The sequence below is a fragment of the Gasterosteus aculeatus genome, chromosome X (genome assembly GCF_964276395.1).
Source record: "Gasterosteus aculeatus chromosome X, fGasAcu3.hap1.1, whole genome shotgun sequence".
NCBI lineage: Eukaryota > Metazoa > Chordata > Actinopteri > Perciformes > Gasterosteidae > Gasterosteus > Gasterosteus aculeatus.
This window is the reverse complement of record NC_135698.1, coordinates 13,166,413-13,184,001: the sequence shown is the minus strand read 5'-3', so window position 1 is coordinate 13,184,001 and position 17,589 is coordinate 13,166,413. Positions and strand designations below refer to the sequence as shown.

The 17,589-nt window shown below is 42.7% G+C and overlaps 2 protein-coding genes across 4 annotated transcripts; one reads left to right on the top strand and one right to left on the bottom strand.

Moving 5' to 3' along the window:
* Positions 1-972: 972 nt before the first annotated feature.
* On the top strand, positions 973-3,741 carry LOC120809792 (THAP domain-containing protein 6). The gene is made up of 4 exons (XM_040163870.2): positions 973-1,161; positions 1,882-2,074; positions 2,204-2,311; positions 2,607-3,741. The coding sequence occupies exons 1-4, from the start codon at positions 1,082-1,084 to the stop codon at positions 2,769-2,771; spliced, it is 546 nt and encodes a 181-aa protein (XP_040019804.1). The 5' UTR covers positions 973-1,081; the 3' UTR covers positions 2,772-3,741.
* A 1,133-nt stretch (positions 3,742-4,874) lies between these two features.
* st8sia2 (ST8 alpha-N-acetyl-neuraminide alpha-2,8-sialyltransferase 2) lies at positions 4,875-13,920 on the bottom strand. 3 transcript variants are annotated; one of them, XM_040161562.2, is made up of 6 exons: positions 13,441-13,920; positions 11,710-11,766; positions 11,209-11,349; positions 10,862-11,119; positions 8,722-9,015; positions 4,875-6,734 (listed from the first exon to the last, which is right to left on the bottom strand). In XM_040161562.2, the coding sequence occupies exons 1-6, from the start codon at positions 13,536-13,538 to the stop codon at positions 6,458-6,460; spliced, it is 1,125 nt and encodes a 374-aa protein (XP_040017496.2). In that variant the 5' UTR covers positions 13,539-13,920; the 3' UTR covers positions 4,875-6,457.
* Between the last annotated feature and the right edge of the window lie 3,669 nt (positions 13,921-17,589).

Sequence of the window (17,589 nt, the reverse complement as noted above, 5' to 3'; positions counted from 1 at the left end):
GGTATTATGATGGAAGGGACTCTACAGAAGATTTATTTAGATCCATCCCATCCGGGAGGGTTAGGCAGTGTGTCTAAACTTCGCTTTCCTCTTAGAGAATGTACCAGTGTGACGCCGTCACTATCTAGTGTTAACGAATACCTACTGGCGCAAGACGTGTACACATTACACGCCAAGGCAGCCGTACGTTTTCCGAGGAATAGGGTTTTGGTCAGTGGCATTGACAAACAGTTTCAGGCTGATCTAGTTGATATGGGCGAATATGCTGAGGAAAATGATGCTGTGTGGTATTTGCTGACGTGTATCGATGTATTTTCCAAATATGCGTGGGTTAGGGTTAGGCTTTTCTAACAAATCTGGCCTCACAGTCACAAAAGCCTTTGAGTGACTGACGCATACCTGTGAAACTTCAAACAGATGAAGGTACAGAGTTTTAGTCACAGTATGAAATTACGCATTTTTCAACATTGAATGAGACCAAGGCCAGCGTGGTGGAGCGCTTTAACAGGACTTTTTAAACCCGCATGTGGAGATATTTAACATCCGTTAATTCACGAAGATATGTGGATGTAGTACAGGAGCTTGTGGAGGCCTATAATAACTCACACCATAGGTCCATAAAGATGTAGCCATCAGCAGTCAATAAAGACAATGAGAAGACGGTCTTCATCCAACTGTACAAGTTGTACCCTCAGAAGACAGTATGCTTTAAATTTAACAATCGTCCAGCCATTATTCACGAACCAGCAAAAACCACCACAAAGGAACTGGAGATACAGTTCTTCTGAATATAGTAACACACACGTGTCTGTTTGTATGCTCGTTTTGCGAGTACTGCTGTATCAGTCATGCCTATGACCTCACACGTGATTGGACGAGGAGTCTAAGGGTCCTCCAATCACATACGAGGTTATTGTTATACGGAAGGACTCGCGAGACCAGCTGAGCTCGCGTATAAACAAGACCGGTGTGCCCATAGACATAATATACATAGACGCCGCATTGGCTTCTGGTCGCGAGAAATACGGCCGCCATCTTGGAGCGGTCGTACTCGTAGTTGCGTAGCAGCAGAAGATACAGGATGCCACAGCACTGTGCTGCTTATTTCTGCGCTAATCGGCGGACCATCGCCAGCAGGACTCGGGGGATAACCTTTCACAAGTAAGATTTAATATTACCGTCCTATTTGTTGTGTTTTGTGAAAACAATATTACCAGAGAGTAGAGAAGGAGCAAGTATCTTACTGTAGTGAAATCGCAGTCAGGCTATGGCTATGTTTACTTCCTCGGCTGTTTTTCACCTGATTATGAACTGAGACTTGATAAGTCATATTCCATAACACTTTCAAACGGACACAATAATGTTATTGTAGAAATACAACCTATGGCTGGTATAACATTGGCCACACAACTTTCTTGTCATGTGGAATTAACGCATCTTAAAGTAGCTTGCTATGTAGTGAACTAGCTGCTGTGTTTGTGATACATTTCACTGTGTAGTAGCTTTTGTGTAGTGAAGCTTTATTCATGGCAGAGTAACTGATGTGAAAGCAACTTGCCCAACACAGTGTATTATTCACATGTAATTCAACAAAAGTAAGATACCTCTCGTATCTCATACCCATCCCACTTACTTAAAATAAAGGCAAAATAGAATTTTGCCAAAATAAAGGCAACAGAACATCTGACCTTAGAATGGTTTGCAAACTAGCTTATTTACAATTTCAGCAACTTTGGTTCATCATCAACAATATTCATCAACATAGGAGTTTTTTTTAAGAAAGGTTATAAGAAATGTGAAGAAAGAAAATAAGCTAACATAAACTTCTTTGTGAAATGTTTTTGTGTACACTCTCCCAAATCTTCCGTTTTTATTTTGAAGGTTTCCAAAGGACAAACATGTGAGGAAGAAGTGGGAAGTAGCTTTGAGGAGAGATGGATTTACAGCAAGTGATTCATCAGTGCTTTGCTGTGAACACTTCAAGCAGAGTGATTTGGATAAGACGGGTCAGATTGTCCGACTCCGGGATGGTGTTATTCCATCAGTCTTCAGCTTCCCGGTTCACCTCCAAAAAGTAGGCTATTCGCATTCATAAATGTACATATTCTATTATCATTACAGGGCAGGGTGAGATACTTATCCCTTTTTAATATATGTATATGTGTGTATGTATGGTAATATGTATTATGCTTCTTCATTTTAGTTGGAAAAAGGCAGGTCTACCTCTACCTCCAGAAGAGCTGATGAATGTCTGTCCGTGGCCTCTCAGGATTCCCAAGAAATGGCAACCTCACACCCACAGCCTAATGATGTGAATACTTCTACTTTAAACATCATATAATAATGTTTTGGACGTATTAGAATCTCACTTGTTTGCTGCCACTCATATTAAACACACTCACAAATAAACCCATACAACACACAATTGAAGACACGTTGAACATGCATTCCTGACACACACACACACACACCACACACACTGTGCTGGCAGTGGCTTTGAGAGGTGATGACTATAAGTAGGAATGTGGGCCATAAACTAGTAGTGCCAAAGTAATGTTTGTGAAATGAAACTTTACTCAAACCATGTTCATCTCTCTTCCAACTAGGATCATGGTTATGCCTTGCCTGCTTCTCCTACCGCTCTTAAGACTAGACTCAATGAAGCCTTGGCAAGAGTGGAAAGTCTGGAGCGAGAAAAGAAGAATGCCATTGCCAGAGAAAAGAGGGCAAAGATCACTGTGAATATAACATTACTGTTAAGTCCACAATGAATATTGAAATACGCCGAACTATGTGCCCTGTGTCATAGCTGCATGTATGACCTTTGCAGCAAAAAACCCCACGTGAGAATCAGTTGGGTATTCAGTGAGGTATGATTAATTGAATGCGCTCACAGCTGATTGCACCTGCAAACAGATTACACTGAGCGAAGCGGAGGACCGTTCCAAGATGGCGGCTGCATTTCTCGTCAGTGCCAATAGGCGGTAGCGGCCAATGCGGCGTCTATGTATATTATGTCTATGGGTGTGCCTGCCTATTCTGTGAGTTGAAAGATGGAAGTCCTAAGACCCAGAAAAAGACCTCGGCGCTACTGTGAACATTGCAACACTGAACTCTGTCATACACAGTATTTTGACCACAGAAAGCGCTATTTCAAAAATGGAGTTTGGGAGAAAAAACCCCAAAGGACTAGGTCAGATAACGCACAGAGCCTGTTGCTATCCAGTCATGAGCCAACCGGCGGGAGTTATGTTCTACCTGGAGTTGGAGAGATTGATGAAGGTGAAATGCAGTCCGAAGACCCAGAAAAAGGAGTGAACAGTTTTGAGGAACCCGTCCTTGACCCTCTAGCAGAACTACGACCAGCCATTATAAAGCAGTTTATAGTTGTTAATGTTGTGTCAAAGGGTACGGCATTTAAACATGTTCTTGCACAAGTTTCCTGGCTTCATCTCCACCCGGGCAGACATTTTTATGGAAACCCAATAGAAGTTTGGGGCTTGCAGGGAACAGACACGTCATACCCAGCATCATTTCTGCCAGTTGAGCGCATTGCTAGAAGATGTGTGGTTAATACATCCTCTGTGCATTTAAGACCAAAGAAAAGGTCACTGTAGTCCTGCCACTATGCACTGTAGTTGAGCTCTAGGAGACTGATCTCTGCAGACCCCTCATGCTGATTCAAATGTTGTTTGCATGGAATGCTCATTTTACCTTGATTAAAACTCATTTTTTAAAGAAGTTATTTTGTGTATCTTTTTTACATAACATTTGCCATTGCTAATGGCGTACACTGTAATCTAGCATATTTTAATTAAATAAATCTATTAAAGCTAAAATGTAAGAGTCTATAATTAGGCTACTGAGCCTGATCTATTTGTACCACAGATTTTCTTACCTTTTAAAAAAATGTCACCTGGGCTAAAACTCCCTCTGCGACCCTGATTTGCATTTGTATAGCTCACCGCATTTTTTCATTTACATGTCAAAGCCTCCCCTAGAATTAGGAGGAGGGGGGTCATGGGGGGACAACTGGCAAGGGAGGCCCACGTCAATTTCTGACAATTTACGGCAGCTTTCGGCGTTGCCCGCAAATTGCAGCGAACAGCCGTAAACCTGAAATTCCACGACAATCTACAGTGCCGCATACTAACGAAAATCCCCCTTTTCATGCAGGGCATATATACTACTGACTACCGTTTTTGATACAATGATCTCATCAGTCTGCCGGCTTTTTCTTGCGCCATCATTCAGACTTAATGACCACTGTTTGTTTCAGTATTGTGTCATGTTTCATTTTGGTTTTTCACTGTATATGCAGAAAAGTGCAGATCCTTTGTTGTGCCTCTGCTTTTGTGTGTCACCCATGTGCAGCTATGCTTTTCCATTGTGGAAACATCTTTTATTTCATCTTTACTTGTGACGAGTGAAATAGTGGAAAACCCCTGCTCGTCTACAGAGGCTGATTCTAGACTTTTATTACAACATAATCATTTGCTGCAGACATTTCCTGTTGTAAAATACTTGGTAGCTATTTGAAGACTGTAGCTAATTTCCCTAAACCCACATCTAAACCCCCCAAACGTTTTGGAAGTTTATTTCCAGAAAACCCTGTCGCTGTTTATTTTTAAAACAGCTGTGTGTATCCACGGTTTCCTCGGTTTGCATTTCGTTAAACACTGAAAAAAACCCGCCTCCTTTAAAGTTTTAAATCGTTTTAAAGTTTTGAGGTGTAATTTGTTTTCCAATATGAATTTCTGTGTCTTCTTATTCAGAAATGTACATTCACACGTTTTACTGTTTCCGTTTTTGCCGAGTTCAGAGCAGCTGTCACAAATAAACCTTTCATTGCCTCAGCTTGCTCACGTCCAAACTTTCATGTCTATTCTTAACTTTATTTTACTTTACCAGAAGACTGTCGCATCTTGTCAAAACAACATGAACATATCACATGGCTGGAAGCGCATGACACGCTGCCTCTTCATCCAAAGAGCTCTTGGAATAATTCAAATTATTGAAAGAAGCATTTTGTAGCAGAGACATTTTCAAAAAGCAAATATCAAGAAAACTTCTACAAAACCTAAAAACTAAACTGGACTTTGAGACATTAAAGACACAATATGAACTTCTAACTGATGTATTACTTTGACAGATCAGCCTGGTACAGCCTTTCAATAGACCAATATTTTGTGTCTGGTATTACTAGGTATCTCTGATGTAAGAGAGACATTAAGACAGCCATGTGACTTTCTCCATCGGTCTCATCCTGTTAATAATAACTTGAATAAACCTAGTTTTATTTCTGGGATTGTGAATAGTACAATGGTTTAATGTATTGATTATTATCATTACTATTACAGGCACAAAATACTTCAATCAAAATCCACAAATATCTATCAACCTACATTGGCTGAAATACTAACCAACTCTCTACACAAGTATAAGTCATACGTCATTATAAATGGATAAAGGCATTTCTACTGCTCTCAGTGTTATTGCACTGAAACTGCTGCTAACTTCAACTCTAAATTCATTTAAAGCACATCATTATGAGGTTCATTTCTTACAGCTTTAGTCACCAATACATTCATTTAGAAAACAAACAACGAAGTTCTTCTTACTACCAAAACGTGGCTACAACCTGACCTCAGTCTAGTACAGTGGTGCAGAAGAAGAGCAGGTATTCTTTGAGAAAAGTTCACATTGTGAGTTTACATCTGCCCAACTGTGTGCAAACATTCCTGTGTGAACAGCTGGTGCACTCCCTCTTTATGCTCACAGGAGCGCAATGCGATTCAACGTGCTCTCATGGTAACTCTAACCTTATCGCTTGGCAGCTCTGGTTGACTTGACCTTTGGAATTTTTTTGCTTATGAATAACCTGTTTTACACCGGGGACTTTATAAGAATCTACAAAAGCGTAAAATGTTCTCTGACAGAGGAAACTTTTGTTATCACAAGTGGAACGTCATCTCAAACAAATAGTTTGACCGACGATTATTCTCCCTGATTATTACGTGCTTCCATTTTGTGGCCCAATAAGTGTCTCACAGGAGCCAATGATTGAGCTGCTCCTTGTGATGTTGGCATGCTGGGTAAATAACACACCTGTAATACAGCCCTGTTCATTGATGAGTCCTTGATTAACGGCATCTAAAAATGTGTCCTGACTCCTTCATTTATGACTGGAAACATGTTATAAAGTCAGTGAAATGCATGGACTTTTAGAGCGGAGCATCTCTGTGTAAACCAGTAAAAAAAAAAAGGCTGCCACGGAGAAATCTAATTAAAAAAAGTTAAACCACACCAGTTAAACAAGTCACTAAAAGAGCTTGAAATAGAAAAAAGTCAATTTGCTTTTCCAGTTGCTGAAAATAAGTTAATTCAAGTTTCATAAAAGTACGGTTACGAGAAAACGGTTTGTGTGAAGTGTTTTTCTCCTTCTGGGTCTCCTCTCTCAGCCACAGGTGCCAGTGTGGAGCCGCAGCGCCCCCTGTCTGTGCAACGCGCTCAGCGTCCTGAACTCCAGGGGCATGGTGTGAGGACTGGAGCTGGACGTGTACTCGTACTTCAGAGCGTCGTAGTAGTGGTACTTGACCGGTCTTCCCTGCGGGTCGTGCCGGAAGGGCCAGAAGCCGTAGAGATGGATTTCTTCGCAGAAGCGGGTGGCCATCGTGTACATGAGGAGCCCGGTGGTCGGACGTTTTATGTGGACATTGTTGGTTAACCAATACCTGTAGACAAAGACATGTTGCGTGTGATTGGATGCATCCAATTAATCGATAATGTCACCTAGAATGACAGCAAAGGGAGGAATGTGCTCCACTAAGCTCGGCACATTTAAGTCCCTTTTCGTTAGAAGGAGAAGAAGAAGAAGAAGAAGAAGAAGAAGAAGAAGAAGAAGAAGAAGAAGAAGAAGAAGAAGAAGAAGAAGAAGAAGAATGCTACAAAAATATCCATTTAAACATTCTGGTTCTAGCTTCTGAAATTGTTTGCTTTTTACACAAAAAAGGAATGTCTGTGGGCTTTGTACTGTTCATTGGGAAACATTTTGGGCTCTAGAAAATGGCATCATCTGTGTGAAAGTGCAAGAACCAACAATGATTGATCAAGAGACGTGCGCACACTTACTGCATAGATTTAAGTGTGCAGATATCTCTTCTGGAGACAGACAATGAAAATAATCCTTCCTTGCACAAAACAGTAACACATTTCCTGGCCCAAAAACCCTGAGACTCGTGCAGCCATCTGCACAGTAAACAAATAACATTCACGTGTCTTGGATCTGGACAAAGTATAATAGATGTTTCTCTACAAACTGGCGCGGTTCTGCACAATTGCATCCCCCGACAGTGAAATGCCGGATGACTCCCTCGGGAGCAGCTCCAGGGACAGGTGGTCAGACGTTACCTCGCCGCACCTTCATTTTCCTTTCCAGTCACTCGTCTATTTCTCCTGCCTGGAGGCTACTGCTGCCTCCTCAGGCTGTGCTCTCCGCGGTTCGGTGTGGAAGGTCACATTGAGATGCAGAGGTTGTACTATTCAAAGTAGTTTGTGTGACATGAAGGGCAGAAACTCTGCAGTGAAATGGTCTGATGGAGTGAATTATGAGCAGATGCTTTAACTCTGGGGCACACACACGAGCTTTGAAGCTCAGTCTTACTGAGAAAACGACAAGGTCAGGGGGAGGATTCAACTGACACCGCATTAAAAAAAGGACAAAAGCGTTGGAATTATTTACGAAAAGATTTCTCTTGTAAAACACTAAGCAAACTGACTAAAAACGATGGCCCGGTTCGACCCCTCTGCAATTAGTTGTGTTAGTTGTGGCGTACACTGACCAGCGGTTGTTGGTCTTTTCCATTAAAGCAGGAAAGAAGCAGAGCACAGTGTGCTTGTGATGAGGGGCAAGGACAGCAGAACAAATTGCTCAGAGCGGTTTTGTGGCAGCCTGAAGGCAGTGGATGCTGTATTTTAAAGATGTGCAAAAAAAACAAACTAAAATGATCCAGTTCTAAAATATGTCAAAAAAGGGTTATCAAAATAGCATTGTCCTTTATACCACAGCTCAACAGGTTATAGATTATTAATCAATATCTACATATCCAAGCAACGGAATTGGATAAAAAGAAGTGAGCGGTACTTTGTGATATTTTACCACTATTTGCAGAGAGTTAAAGGAGAAAATCCATACCGCGAAGAAAACCCTCAGCACTTTTTGTCGACTTCAGCTGGTTGCTTGGTAACCTCACCGCGACGACACGACTACGAGAACGCACTGCACCGGGCTTTTGTTTAACAAGAAATTGCCAAGTAACGAGGTTGCCAAAAGTCTGTCTTACTCTGTTTTGTGCCACAATTGTGCAAATGCTAGTTTAGCGTTTCCACACTAAGCTCACTTCCTCACTCCTGCTTCCTACTTAAAAACACAAACGAGATTAGTTTTATCGACCATCCAATCCGACTCTTTACAAGAAACCCAATAAGTGAACATCCCCAAATGCTCACCAGTTATTTAAGGGCCATCAATAAATCATAAAACCCTGACATGTCTACCTGAACTTCACTTCCTAATGACTCCAGGTGCACAATGAAAGAAGACTCAGGACATCAGCTGTAATGTTCTGCTTAGGAACAGCCACCAGGGCTGCAGATTAGAGCCAGCCAACCACCCCCCATTATAATGCCCCTTAACCAGGAGGAGCCCGATCAACCTCTCACCCTCTGACGGCGTGGAGAAGGCGCAGCGAGGGGACGGCGGTGCGCACGTCCACAGTGTGCGACAGGATGAGACGGAGGGCCCACTCCACGCGCTCCTCTCCCCCCTTGGCCATGAAGGCCGGGATCCACAGCACGCTGCCGCTGAGGCTTTGCAGGCGCTGCAGGAACCGATCCCGCCACTCGTCGCTGACCAGGTCCTGGAATGCTCGCTGCACCACCGACGGGTTCATGGTCACCAAGTTGGTCCGCCGCCCCACGTCCAGAGAGTAGTCCTCCACTGGTGCCAGGTTGCACCTGAGAGAAAGCAACACAACAAAGACGATTTCAAAGTCAGCAAATGGGAAATTGTTTCCTGTGTGTCTGGTTTCTGTCTTAGATTTGAGCATCTCTGCCACACACGTTTACAAAGACACGTTTTCTAAATGAACAAAACCATTTCTGAGCAACCAACCCAGCTTCAAAAACCCGCTTGGTATATGAATAGGAACGTTTTTTGGGAGGGGACAGGTCTGTAGCATGTTAGCTAACACTGCCAATTCAGTTCAGAGTCACGGAGTGACAAAGGTTTGACATCACACACTTAGCCGGCGCTCAAAAGCATGTTCGTAAATGTGAAAAGGATTCATATGCTCTGTCGCCAGACTCACAGCGTGAGCCTCAAGGAAAAGCCAAGAATCTTCACTTTAATCATATATCTCCTTAAAGTGAGCCATTCGATATACCAGTTTCGACAGATCTTTCATTTCGTGAGGTGATTACAGTGACTGCTACTCTGTAATGGAGAGAGATATAGATATCTATCTATCTATCTATCTATATATCTTTTCAAAAGTCTTGATCCTCCGGTAGCGCTTACATTACTGAGCCACTTATATTTAAGTTTTGCCCTTAAGTCTACGCTCCATCTGTTTATGTCCTCTAGCTAGTGAAGACTTTTTGCCTTTCAGAATTTTCTAGTGAAACCGCAGAAATACAAGTGAAATTCAACAGAAAAGCAGCATGGCGTTTTGTTTACTGCTGTTAAACTCGACCTCCAAGTAAATACCAGAAAACGACGGTTAGACGGCAATTACCTTCACAATAAAGCAACTCTATTCTCTACGGTGTGGGAGGGAAACAAAGCACCAGTGCCTGTTTTTTAATATCTTAACATAATCCAAATTAAAACTTGGTCACTGTCCAGTGCGCACCTATGAGCACGCAAAACATCAACAACAATTAATTTCATTAAGTTTCATCCAACAATTCCAAATCAGAAATAGACTCATGACTTCCAATAAATTGCTCCAGTATGCCAAATTGTTCCATTACATCATAACAACTCAGCTGGAAATGATCTTGAACCCAAAATACCGTCTCCCTAATCTGTGGAAACCCCCCATGGGGCAAAGGACTATATTTAGCAGAGGCATTATCTCTGCATGGGATACGTGCATGTCAAGAGAAAATTCCTTAGCTTCTCAAAATGTCTCGTTCCCTCTTGTCTGCCTTCAGCCGACTATTAGCGGCGCCCGGCGTTATTATCCCGATGCTGTGGTCTAGAAATCATGACCCGTCCTCATCAGCATCGCAGCACAAGGTTCGCTCAATTTCAGGGAAAGTGACACAAAAAAGGATTGAGTGCAACCACAGACGGATTTCTTTTCCTCCAATAACAAGTGAATAATGATGAATAAGGCACTCAGCGACTCCTTAAACACAAGACAGACCCCGCTGATGGCTTCTAAACACAATAAACGAGAGCGGGACCCCTGGAAGCACTGGCTTTTCTCTAAAAAGGCACAATGTGTTTCAGCTGGATGCAGAGGCCTTTCAAAATGTCAATACGATGTATAATCATATATTTAATTGCTCTCAGTCCGGCTGCTCATTTCTAACTTTCAATCACTAAAAGGCAGTTTTTTTCAAAAGTGCATGTAATATATTTCCAGCTGTGTGAGCAACTCTAAACCAGAGTTAAACGGAGAAAGTGATTATCATTCCAATGTGAATTATACTCAGTAGAGTGAGAAAAACCTAAAACTACGGCTAAAGTGCTCATTAATTTCAACGGTGCAATTAGACTCACGTGTTTTGATTTGGAAGCTTTCCAAACCTGTAATCACTGATTTCACATTTCTGAGAAGAAAGAAAAGAATACCTGATAACAAAGTCGTGAGAGTCGATGTCGGGTCCACAGCTGCTGTTCAGCAGAATCCCAGAGTTTCCCACAATGGCGCAGCGCCTGTGATGTTGGTTCTTCATGGGAGATGCAGTCGGCAAAAGACGATATAGATTTTCTGAGACGTTAGTGGTGCTGTGGGGGTCAAACACGTAGTGGATGATAGCTCCTGGTTTCAGCGTGCCCTTCAGAATAGAGATGTCCCTCTCCGGGTCGAGAAACCTCAGAATGTTCTTTCTGCGAACGGAGAAAAACGCACAGTACATGTGAAAGACTCTGCCGAGTGGCGCGTGAGACGAGACAGCGGCGCAGAGCGGGAGGTTTGCCTGATGAGGTTGGAGAGGGTCTTGTTGAAGGTCCAGTTGTTTGGCGGGAGCCCGGCAGTGTTATTGTAGCTGGAACTTGGATGATTTAAGCCTTTGCTCAATCTTGTCAAAGCCGTCGGATCCACGCGCGCTGCAGCCTTTCTGAATGACAACAGATTGTTGACACGTCATTGTTGATATTTACTCCTACTTCAAATCTGAATTATTCATCCACCGCTTTCTACAGACATAATTGACATGGCACAAACACAATCAGGTTGATCTCATTTACTATTTCATCCAGCGAAATGCTTTTGTTATCACATGATACCACCGCATTGATGGGTATTTATAGCAGCTGCTTTCTCCCTGTAAAAAGTAATGAGACGCTCACTGTGAATGACTCACTGTGAAGGCTGAAAAGTGCCCAATGACAACATATAAAAATGAAATATAAAGACCAGTAAGCTCTGCACTGGTGCTCTACAGCTGCATGAGTGTGGAGAGAATTGGATTACAGACCTGTGCGGTTTAGGGATGAGCCGATGTAACTTCATCTTCTTTGAATGTCCATTATTTCTACAAGGGGAAAAAAAAGTGGTTTGTATTGAATTATGAATCACACACACTGCAGCACAGAGGCTTGGTTGAAAATGGACTGATAATTAGAGTCCTTCCTGTAATCATGTACTGCAACAATAATGCACCCACTGTCTCCAATCCCAGATGCACTGTGCTTCCGTCTTTTCAGGGAAAAAAAATAAAAGGTGGGATAGCATCCATCAAGGTGTTCTTAAAGCAATGCACCGGGGGCCCATTTTCTGATGTAATGGGGAGAAATGGGGCCTTAATGGAGCCCCATTATACTGAAAGGAGCAATCCTACCGAAGGGAGCAATCTTTCAGAAGGGCGTATACACCATGCAACCAACACGCGTTCACAGTAAACATACTACATCTGCCAGTTATTTAAATGACGACCCTGTGGCAAAACAAGGACGAGCTGTCAGTGGAAAACTGAAAAGTGCTAATCTGACGGGGCGCTTCTCACTCGTTTTACAATCCTGGTGCCTTTAAATAAATTTTAATCGGGTTAAAGCTACATTTATGCAGAAGTTGAATTCGTTCTGGTTTTTCTCCCACCGGGAATCACAAACCAATATGACCCCCATACAATGTGAGCCACGGCCGAGTGATTGCATTCAAAGCAAAATGTTCCTGCTGAAAGGCAAATGTGATTATCCGAGTGTCAGGGATGTGGGGAGAAGACAGGACTCAAATGCAGAGTTGAGTAACAAAAGAAGACTTTAATACTCATAACGGCAAAACGCAAAAGGCCAACGGGCAAAAACACACAGGAACCAGGGGAAAACCAGCAGGCAGGAACTACGACCATCCTCGACGATGGACAATGACGCAACAAGTGACGCAAGAGACACACGGCTTAAATACACTAGGGAGGTGCAGGTGATTGGACACAGGTGGAAACGATTAGACGATCACAGGGGATGACAGGACAAGGCAGGAAGTGAAGTTACCCGGGGACACGAGTGGCAGAAAACTACAAAATAAGACAGGAACTGAACCACACCGTGACAGAAAGCTGCACAGAGAAATAGAACAAACCACTTAAAGCAGCGGTGATAATGAGGAGAGGCAGAGAGGGTTTGTTGCACCTTCAAGGTCTGCACGGCTGTTTTTTTTTATACATTTGCAACAATTCATTTTAGTCCTCAGTTAAGGATGAATTAATGCAGGTCAGACACAAGCGGGGCACGAGAGCGACTTGGAGGATGTCTGCTGCAGAGCTCAACATTTCAAGGAGTGGAAATGAAAAAGAAGAAAGCTTCGTTTGTTTCCAATCTGTTGCCCCCCCCAACCTGTCTGTTTCTAACACACACACACACACACACACACACACACACACACACACACACAGACACAAAGTCTTCTCCTATTCTGAAAATGTATCCCGTCCAGCATGCAGGCTGCTGCAGGACAAATAGCCTGATCCCTGGAGACCCGGACAGGCTGCTGCTGCCGGAACAGCTGCTACTGCTGCTGCACCCAAGTGTTACAAACAGAAAGCAAGCGCACGTTGTGTGCGTCCAACTTGCATCCACCTCTTTTATTTCTTGTTTTGCCCCCGGTGCCACTTCAAAGATCCGATCCTAATAGGAAACAACCTGCCGGACAAGAATACAATGCACACATGCACACACGCGCGCACGCGTATGCGTTGGGTCCTACTTACGGTGTTTCTTTCTCCACTTCTGCCATATCATCAATGATCAAAACCACAGCCAGCAGCGTTACAAAGCCGAACAACAACGTGCGGAATACAAGCGACATGGTTGAGTGCTGGGGAGGGAGAGAGGGAGGGAGAGAGAGAGGGAGGGAGGGAAGGAGAGAGGGTGGGTGGGTGGGGGGTGCAGCCTGGAGTCCCTCCTTTCTGCAAACACTCTGCGTTACATTAGTCTCCTCGTGTTCCCCACGTATTAATCCAAGATGCGCTCAGCCATTGTTCTTATCGCCGGAGTCGGACGGTCCTCAGCGAGCTGCGCCCCCTCCCTCCCTCCTCCTCCCCCCCCAATCCACCCACCTCCACTTCTGGAGGAGGAGGGTTTTTCAGTGTCGGTTTCCCGGCGGGGCGATGCTGCTGCTGCTGCTGCCGTCTCCAGCGTTACACCCCCCGCCCCGCCCCCCCTCCCTCTCTTATTCCCCAGTCAAACTTGAAACTTGAAAGCGTGCCGGCCACGGGAGCAGCGATATGGAGACCCCCCCCCCCCTCCTCCTCCCCCCTCGCCCCCCTGCACGGTTTAAAGGCGCAGCGGCAACCAGCTCTTCCCCCTCCAGGTGTAGTCGGCTCACCGAAGGGGGGGTGGGGGGGTCAGACAGGTGCACCGGGCAGGTTGGCAGCGAGGAGGACAATGGTTGTCTAATGTGGGATTATAATAGAGGTCGAAGCCTGAGAGAAGCTCACGTGGCCCCATTTAGACAAGCGCCCAATCTAATGGGGACATCTTTTAATAGCTCTGGTCACCAGCGGAGGGTTGAGCTATTTTTATTTGACTTAAAACTACGAATGCTTTGTCCAAGGTTAAACTAGTTAGTCCCAATTTGGATTTTGGCCGCTTTCACACCCTTGAAATAAAGCACTTGACGCCCGTTGTCACCAGCAGTTCCACCAAAGACTGGTTTCCTTTCTGGAATTTTCATGCGGTTTATGGAAAGGACTGTTCAAGAACTAACAATGTCAAATCATTCAAAGATTTTTATTGTCAATTACACACGCCCTGTGTATTGAAATTCTTGTGCTTGCCTTTTCTGGAAAGCCGACCAATTTTAAAATTAAAATAAAAACACAATATTTACATAAATGTACATGAAATAAAAATAAAAATGAGGTAAGGATAAGGCAGAAATGAGGTAAGGGGATCATCTCAAAACAGCATCAACTAAAGGGAAGGAAATAGGAATATGCGCTGCACAGCTTCTTCTTTCCAATCCAATCAATCACTAATGACCCTTTAGATTTGTCTTGTGACCCGATGGAGAGGGTCTGACCTCTCGATTGGGAACCACTGGACCAAATATAAAGTTGTTAAAGCCAGCTCCACCTCTAACGGCTGCAACACTTTGGGCTTTAAATGAAGGCCTTTAAAGGAAGTATTTTTTTCGTTGTTGTTATTTGGAATAAAAATACGCTGTTGCCGGTTTGTGGTGCATTTAACAGAATAAATTCATGTTGGACACCACTCAGGGAATTTCATTTATTGTTTTCTGCAACAAAGTGCAGCTGCAGATTCTGGAAAAAAAAGAATCAGAACATACATCTTTGTATTACCGTCACTACCACCAGCTCTGCTGCGTCTGCACTTTTTGTTGTTTATATATTTCCTAAAGCCTTTGTTTATCCTAAAAAGCTAGCAGGGCATATTTTCTTGCAGTTTCATGCTAAAAGTTTGCTGCACCTCGGCACGTAAATGTTAAAGGTGGAGTTCCAATATATTTCCCCTAAAAACAATAATGTACATTCACAAATTGCTGCTCGATTAACCAGTGATTAAGAATAGAGTATAAAAATGTGACTTTAATTATCCATAAGTTACAAACATGTGGGCACAATGGTCATTTTAATCATTTCAGCTTCACTACACTGAAAGCCGTCAGTAACTGTGTGAGAACGCTGGGCCACATTTGAAAGGCTATTGTGCTCATGTCTTAGATAACAAATAAATGCCGTATTTCAGAGTATAACTTATTTAAAGCACATTGGACGTTTGTTCATCATCAGCTTCATCCTGCAGGACTTTCTCTCCGTCCTGCTCATCCTCATACAACGATCATCTCCTCCCTTGCACATAAGACTTCATAGTCTGAGTGTTGAAAATAACACTCACATTTTCAGCTCAATCATATTATAGTTGAGCACATGGCTAGTGTGGATTTAATAGCAAATGAAGCATTAATCAGTTACAGCAAATGAAAGGGTTAGGTCGGGCTTTCTCAAATGAAGTGCATATATTATCTACACAATTCTATTTTGTAGACATGGATGAAGGGCTAATTTACATAGAGTGAAAAGTGCAGCTGCACGGAGCCTCGACATCATGCGCATAATGACATGACTCATGTTCATAGTGCTGATTCACATACAGTATTCTGCGTTTACGTCGCCTTCACTAAAGTGCTGTGATGAGAATCTCCCATTTGCATTGACGTTCTGCAGTTTGGGATGTTGTTGAAAAATAAGCATCTAAACGTCAGCAGAATGAACTCAGCCACTCACTCACTCCACTAATTTAACATTCACTGAAACAAAAACATTACACCCCTCAACAGTATGAAAAGGACAGGAGTCAAACTTCAACAGGGACGATTCATTGCTTTGTTTTTTCCTGCATTAGTTGTTGTGCAACAGTTCAATTAGGCCAATTGATGCCGCTAGATTAAAAGAGAAAACTCTTCCCTCCTGCAGCAGCTTCTATTTAGGTTGCTTGCTTTTTGTGCCCCTTTTGACTTTCAACAAGGACGCGTGTCCCAGAGTCTCGTAGTTGTGTGTCTTTGATGTGACGAGCGTGAGGAGTGAGTAAGCACCAGAGAGCGACGTTGAGGGAGATGCTGCTGACACTGTACCTCTTGTCATACACCAGATTTGTAAAAATCTTTCTGCCTATTATTAAACCTTTCAACCACAGCAACACACTACGCTCTCTTGTCTTTTAAAGTGTGTTATATTTGGATTCAGAAGATGTAAGAAATTATTAATACGACACATTCTGACAGGAGACTTTTTCTGTCCTCGGTACACAAGCCAAACACTGACATCACATAAAGTTGTGATTTACTATTCATTTTTTACATGGTATTAATAAAGTATTCTATCCCAGTGAGATATTTCATACAGTAAAACTATTGCGATTCAATCCATTTCAGCTGACTGTTTTGATCATTTGGAAATAAGCAGTAATAATAGATAAGAGATCATTGGAAAAAAAAACGGGCCTTGATGAGTATTTTCCCACTAAAACGGAAAGCTTAGATTTGTCTCAGATGTTTATCTGCAGAGGGGCTTCAGCCTTAACCAATTTAGAAAATTTCAAGCACAAGCTTCTCTGATCAGTCTTCAACTTCAAAGCACATGAAACGTGCACCGCGTGAAAGCAAAAAACACAATAAGCCAAACTACCGCTGAGCCTCGTGTCAGCCTCTATCTAATTGGCTACACGCAGGTGTGCAGCTACCCTGTTGAAGGATTCAGGGTGACCTTTTAAAACATTTTAGGAATATGGTTGTTGGCTTCAAAGAAATGTCACCTCATTTCACGGCCAACATGTTGCAGTCAAAGCTCCAACTTTCGGTATATGTCAGTTTGGTTGATAAGATATGGGATGAATGTCCCAGCATGATATTAGGTGCACTACCACAAAAGGCCAAAACAACAAATGCTCCCAAAATGATGATTTATTAAGTACAATCCCCCAGATGTCATTATGCCATGTAGCAGCTAAAATAATAATTATAATAATTATATATATATATATATATATATATATATATATATATGTCTACAGTATATAAAACAACCTCTCAATATTCTCACTGGCTCCTTTTTGAATAGCGGCTGAAGGATATAAGATAAACTAGAAGATCTGCTGAATCACAACCTCAAGTCTTCGGTCTGCATTATTTAATCAAAACGTCATTTTAATGAGTGACGTAGTATTATATTGAGAATCTGTGATGAGTCATGAATAAATGTCATGCGCTTTCTTCTTTGAATATTTGATACAAAACACTGTCCTTCTATGCGAGATAGTAGATGAAAGTGGAATATTCATCGTAAAACACATTTTTTGCTCAGCTCATAGATTGTTTCATTAATCCTGTTTTGTTTCTA

What these genes read in the sequence shown, in the direction of transcription:
- st8sia2 (XM_040161562.2), bottom strand. Translation starts at nt 13,538, where the DNA reads ATGTCGCTTGTATTCCGCACGTTGTTGTTCGGCTTTGTAACGCTGCTG. An exon ending in TCTCACGACTTTGTTATCAG is followed by an intron (nt 9,016 to 10,861) that starts GTATTCTTTTCT and finishes GCTTTCTCTCAG; the next exon opens with GTGCAACCTGGCACCAGTGG. An exon ending in CTTCTCCACGCCGTCAGAGG is followed by an intron (nt 6,735 to 8,721) that starts GTGAGAGGTTGA and finishes CTTTGTCTACAG; the next exon opens with GTATTGGTTAACCAACAATG.
- LOC120809792 (XM_040163870.2), top strand. Translation starts at nt 1,082, where the DNA reads ATGCCACAGCACTGTGCTGCTTATTTCTGCGCTAATCGGCGGACCATC. An exon ending in CGGGGGATAACCTTTCACAA is followed by an intron (nt 1,162 to 1,881) that starts GTAAGATTTAAT and finishes TTTATTTTGAAG; the next exon opens with GTTTCCAAAGGACAAACATG. An exon ending in CACACCCACAGCCTAATGAT is followed by an intron (nt 2,312 to 2,606) that starts GTGAATACTTCT and finishes TCTTCCAACTAG; the next exon opens with GATCATGGTTATGCCTTGCC.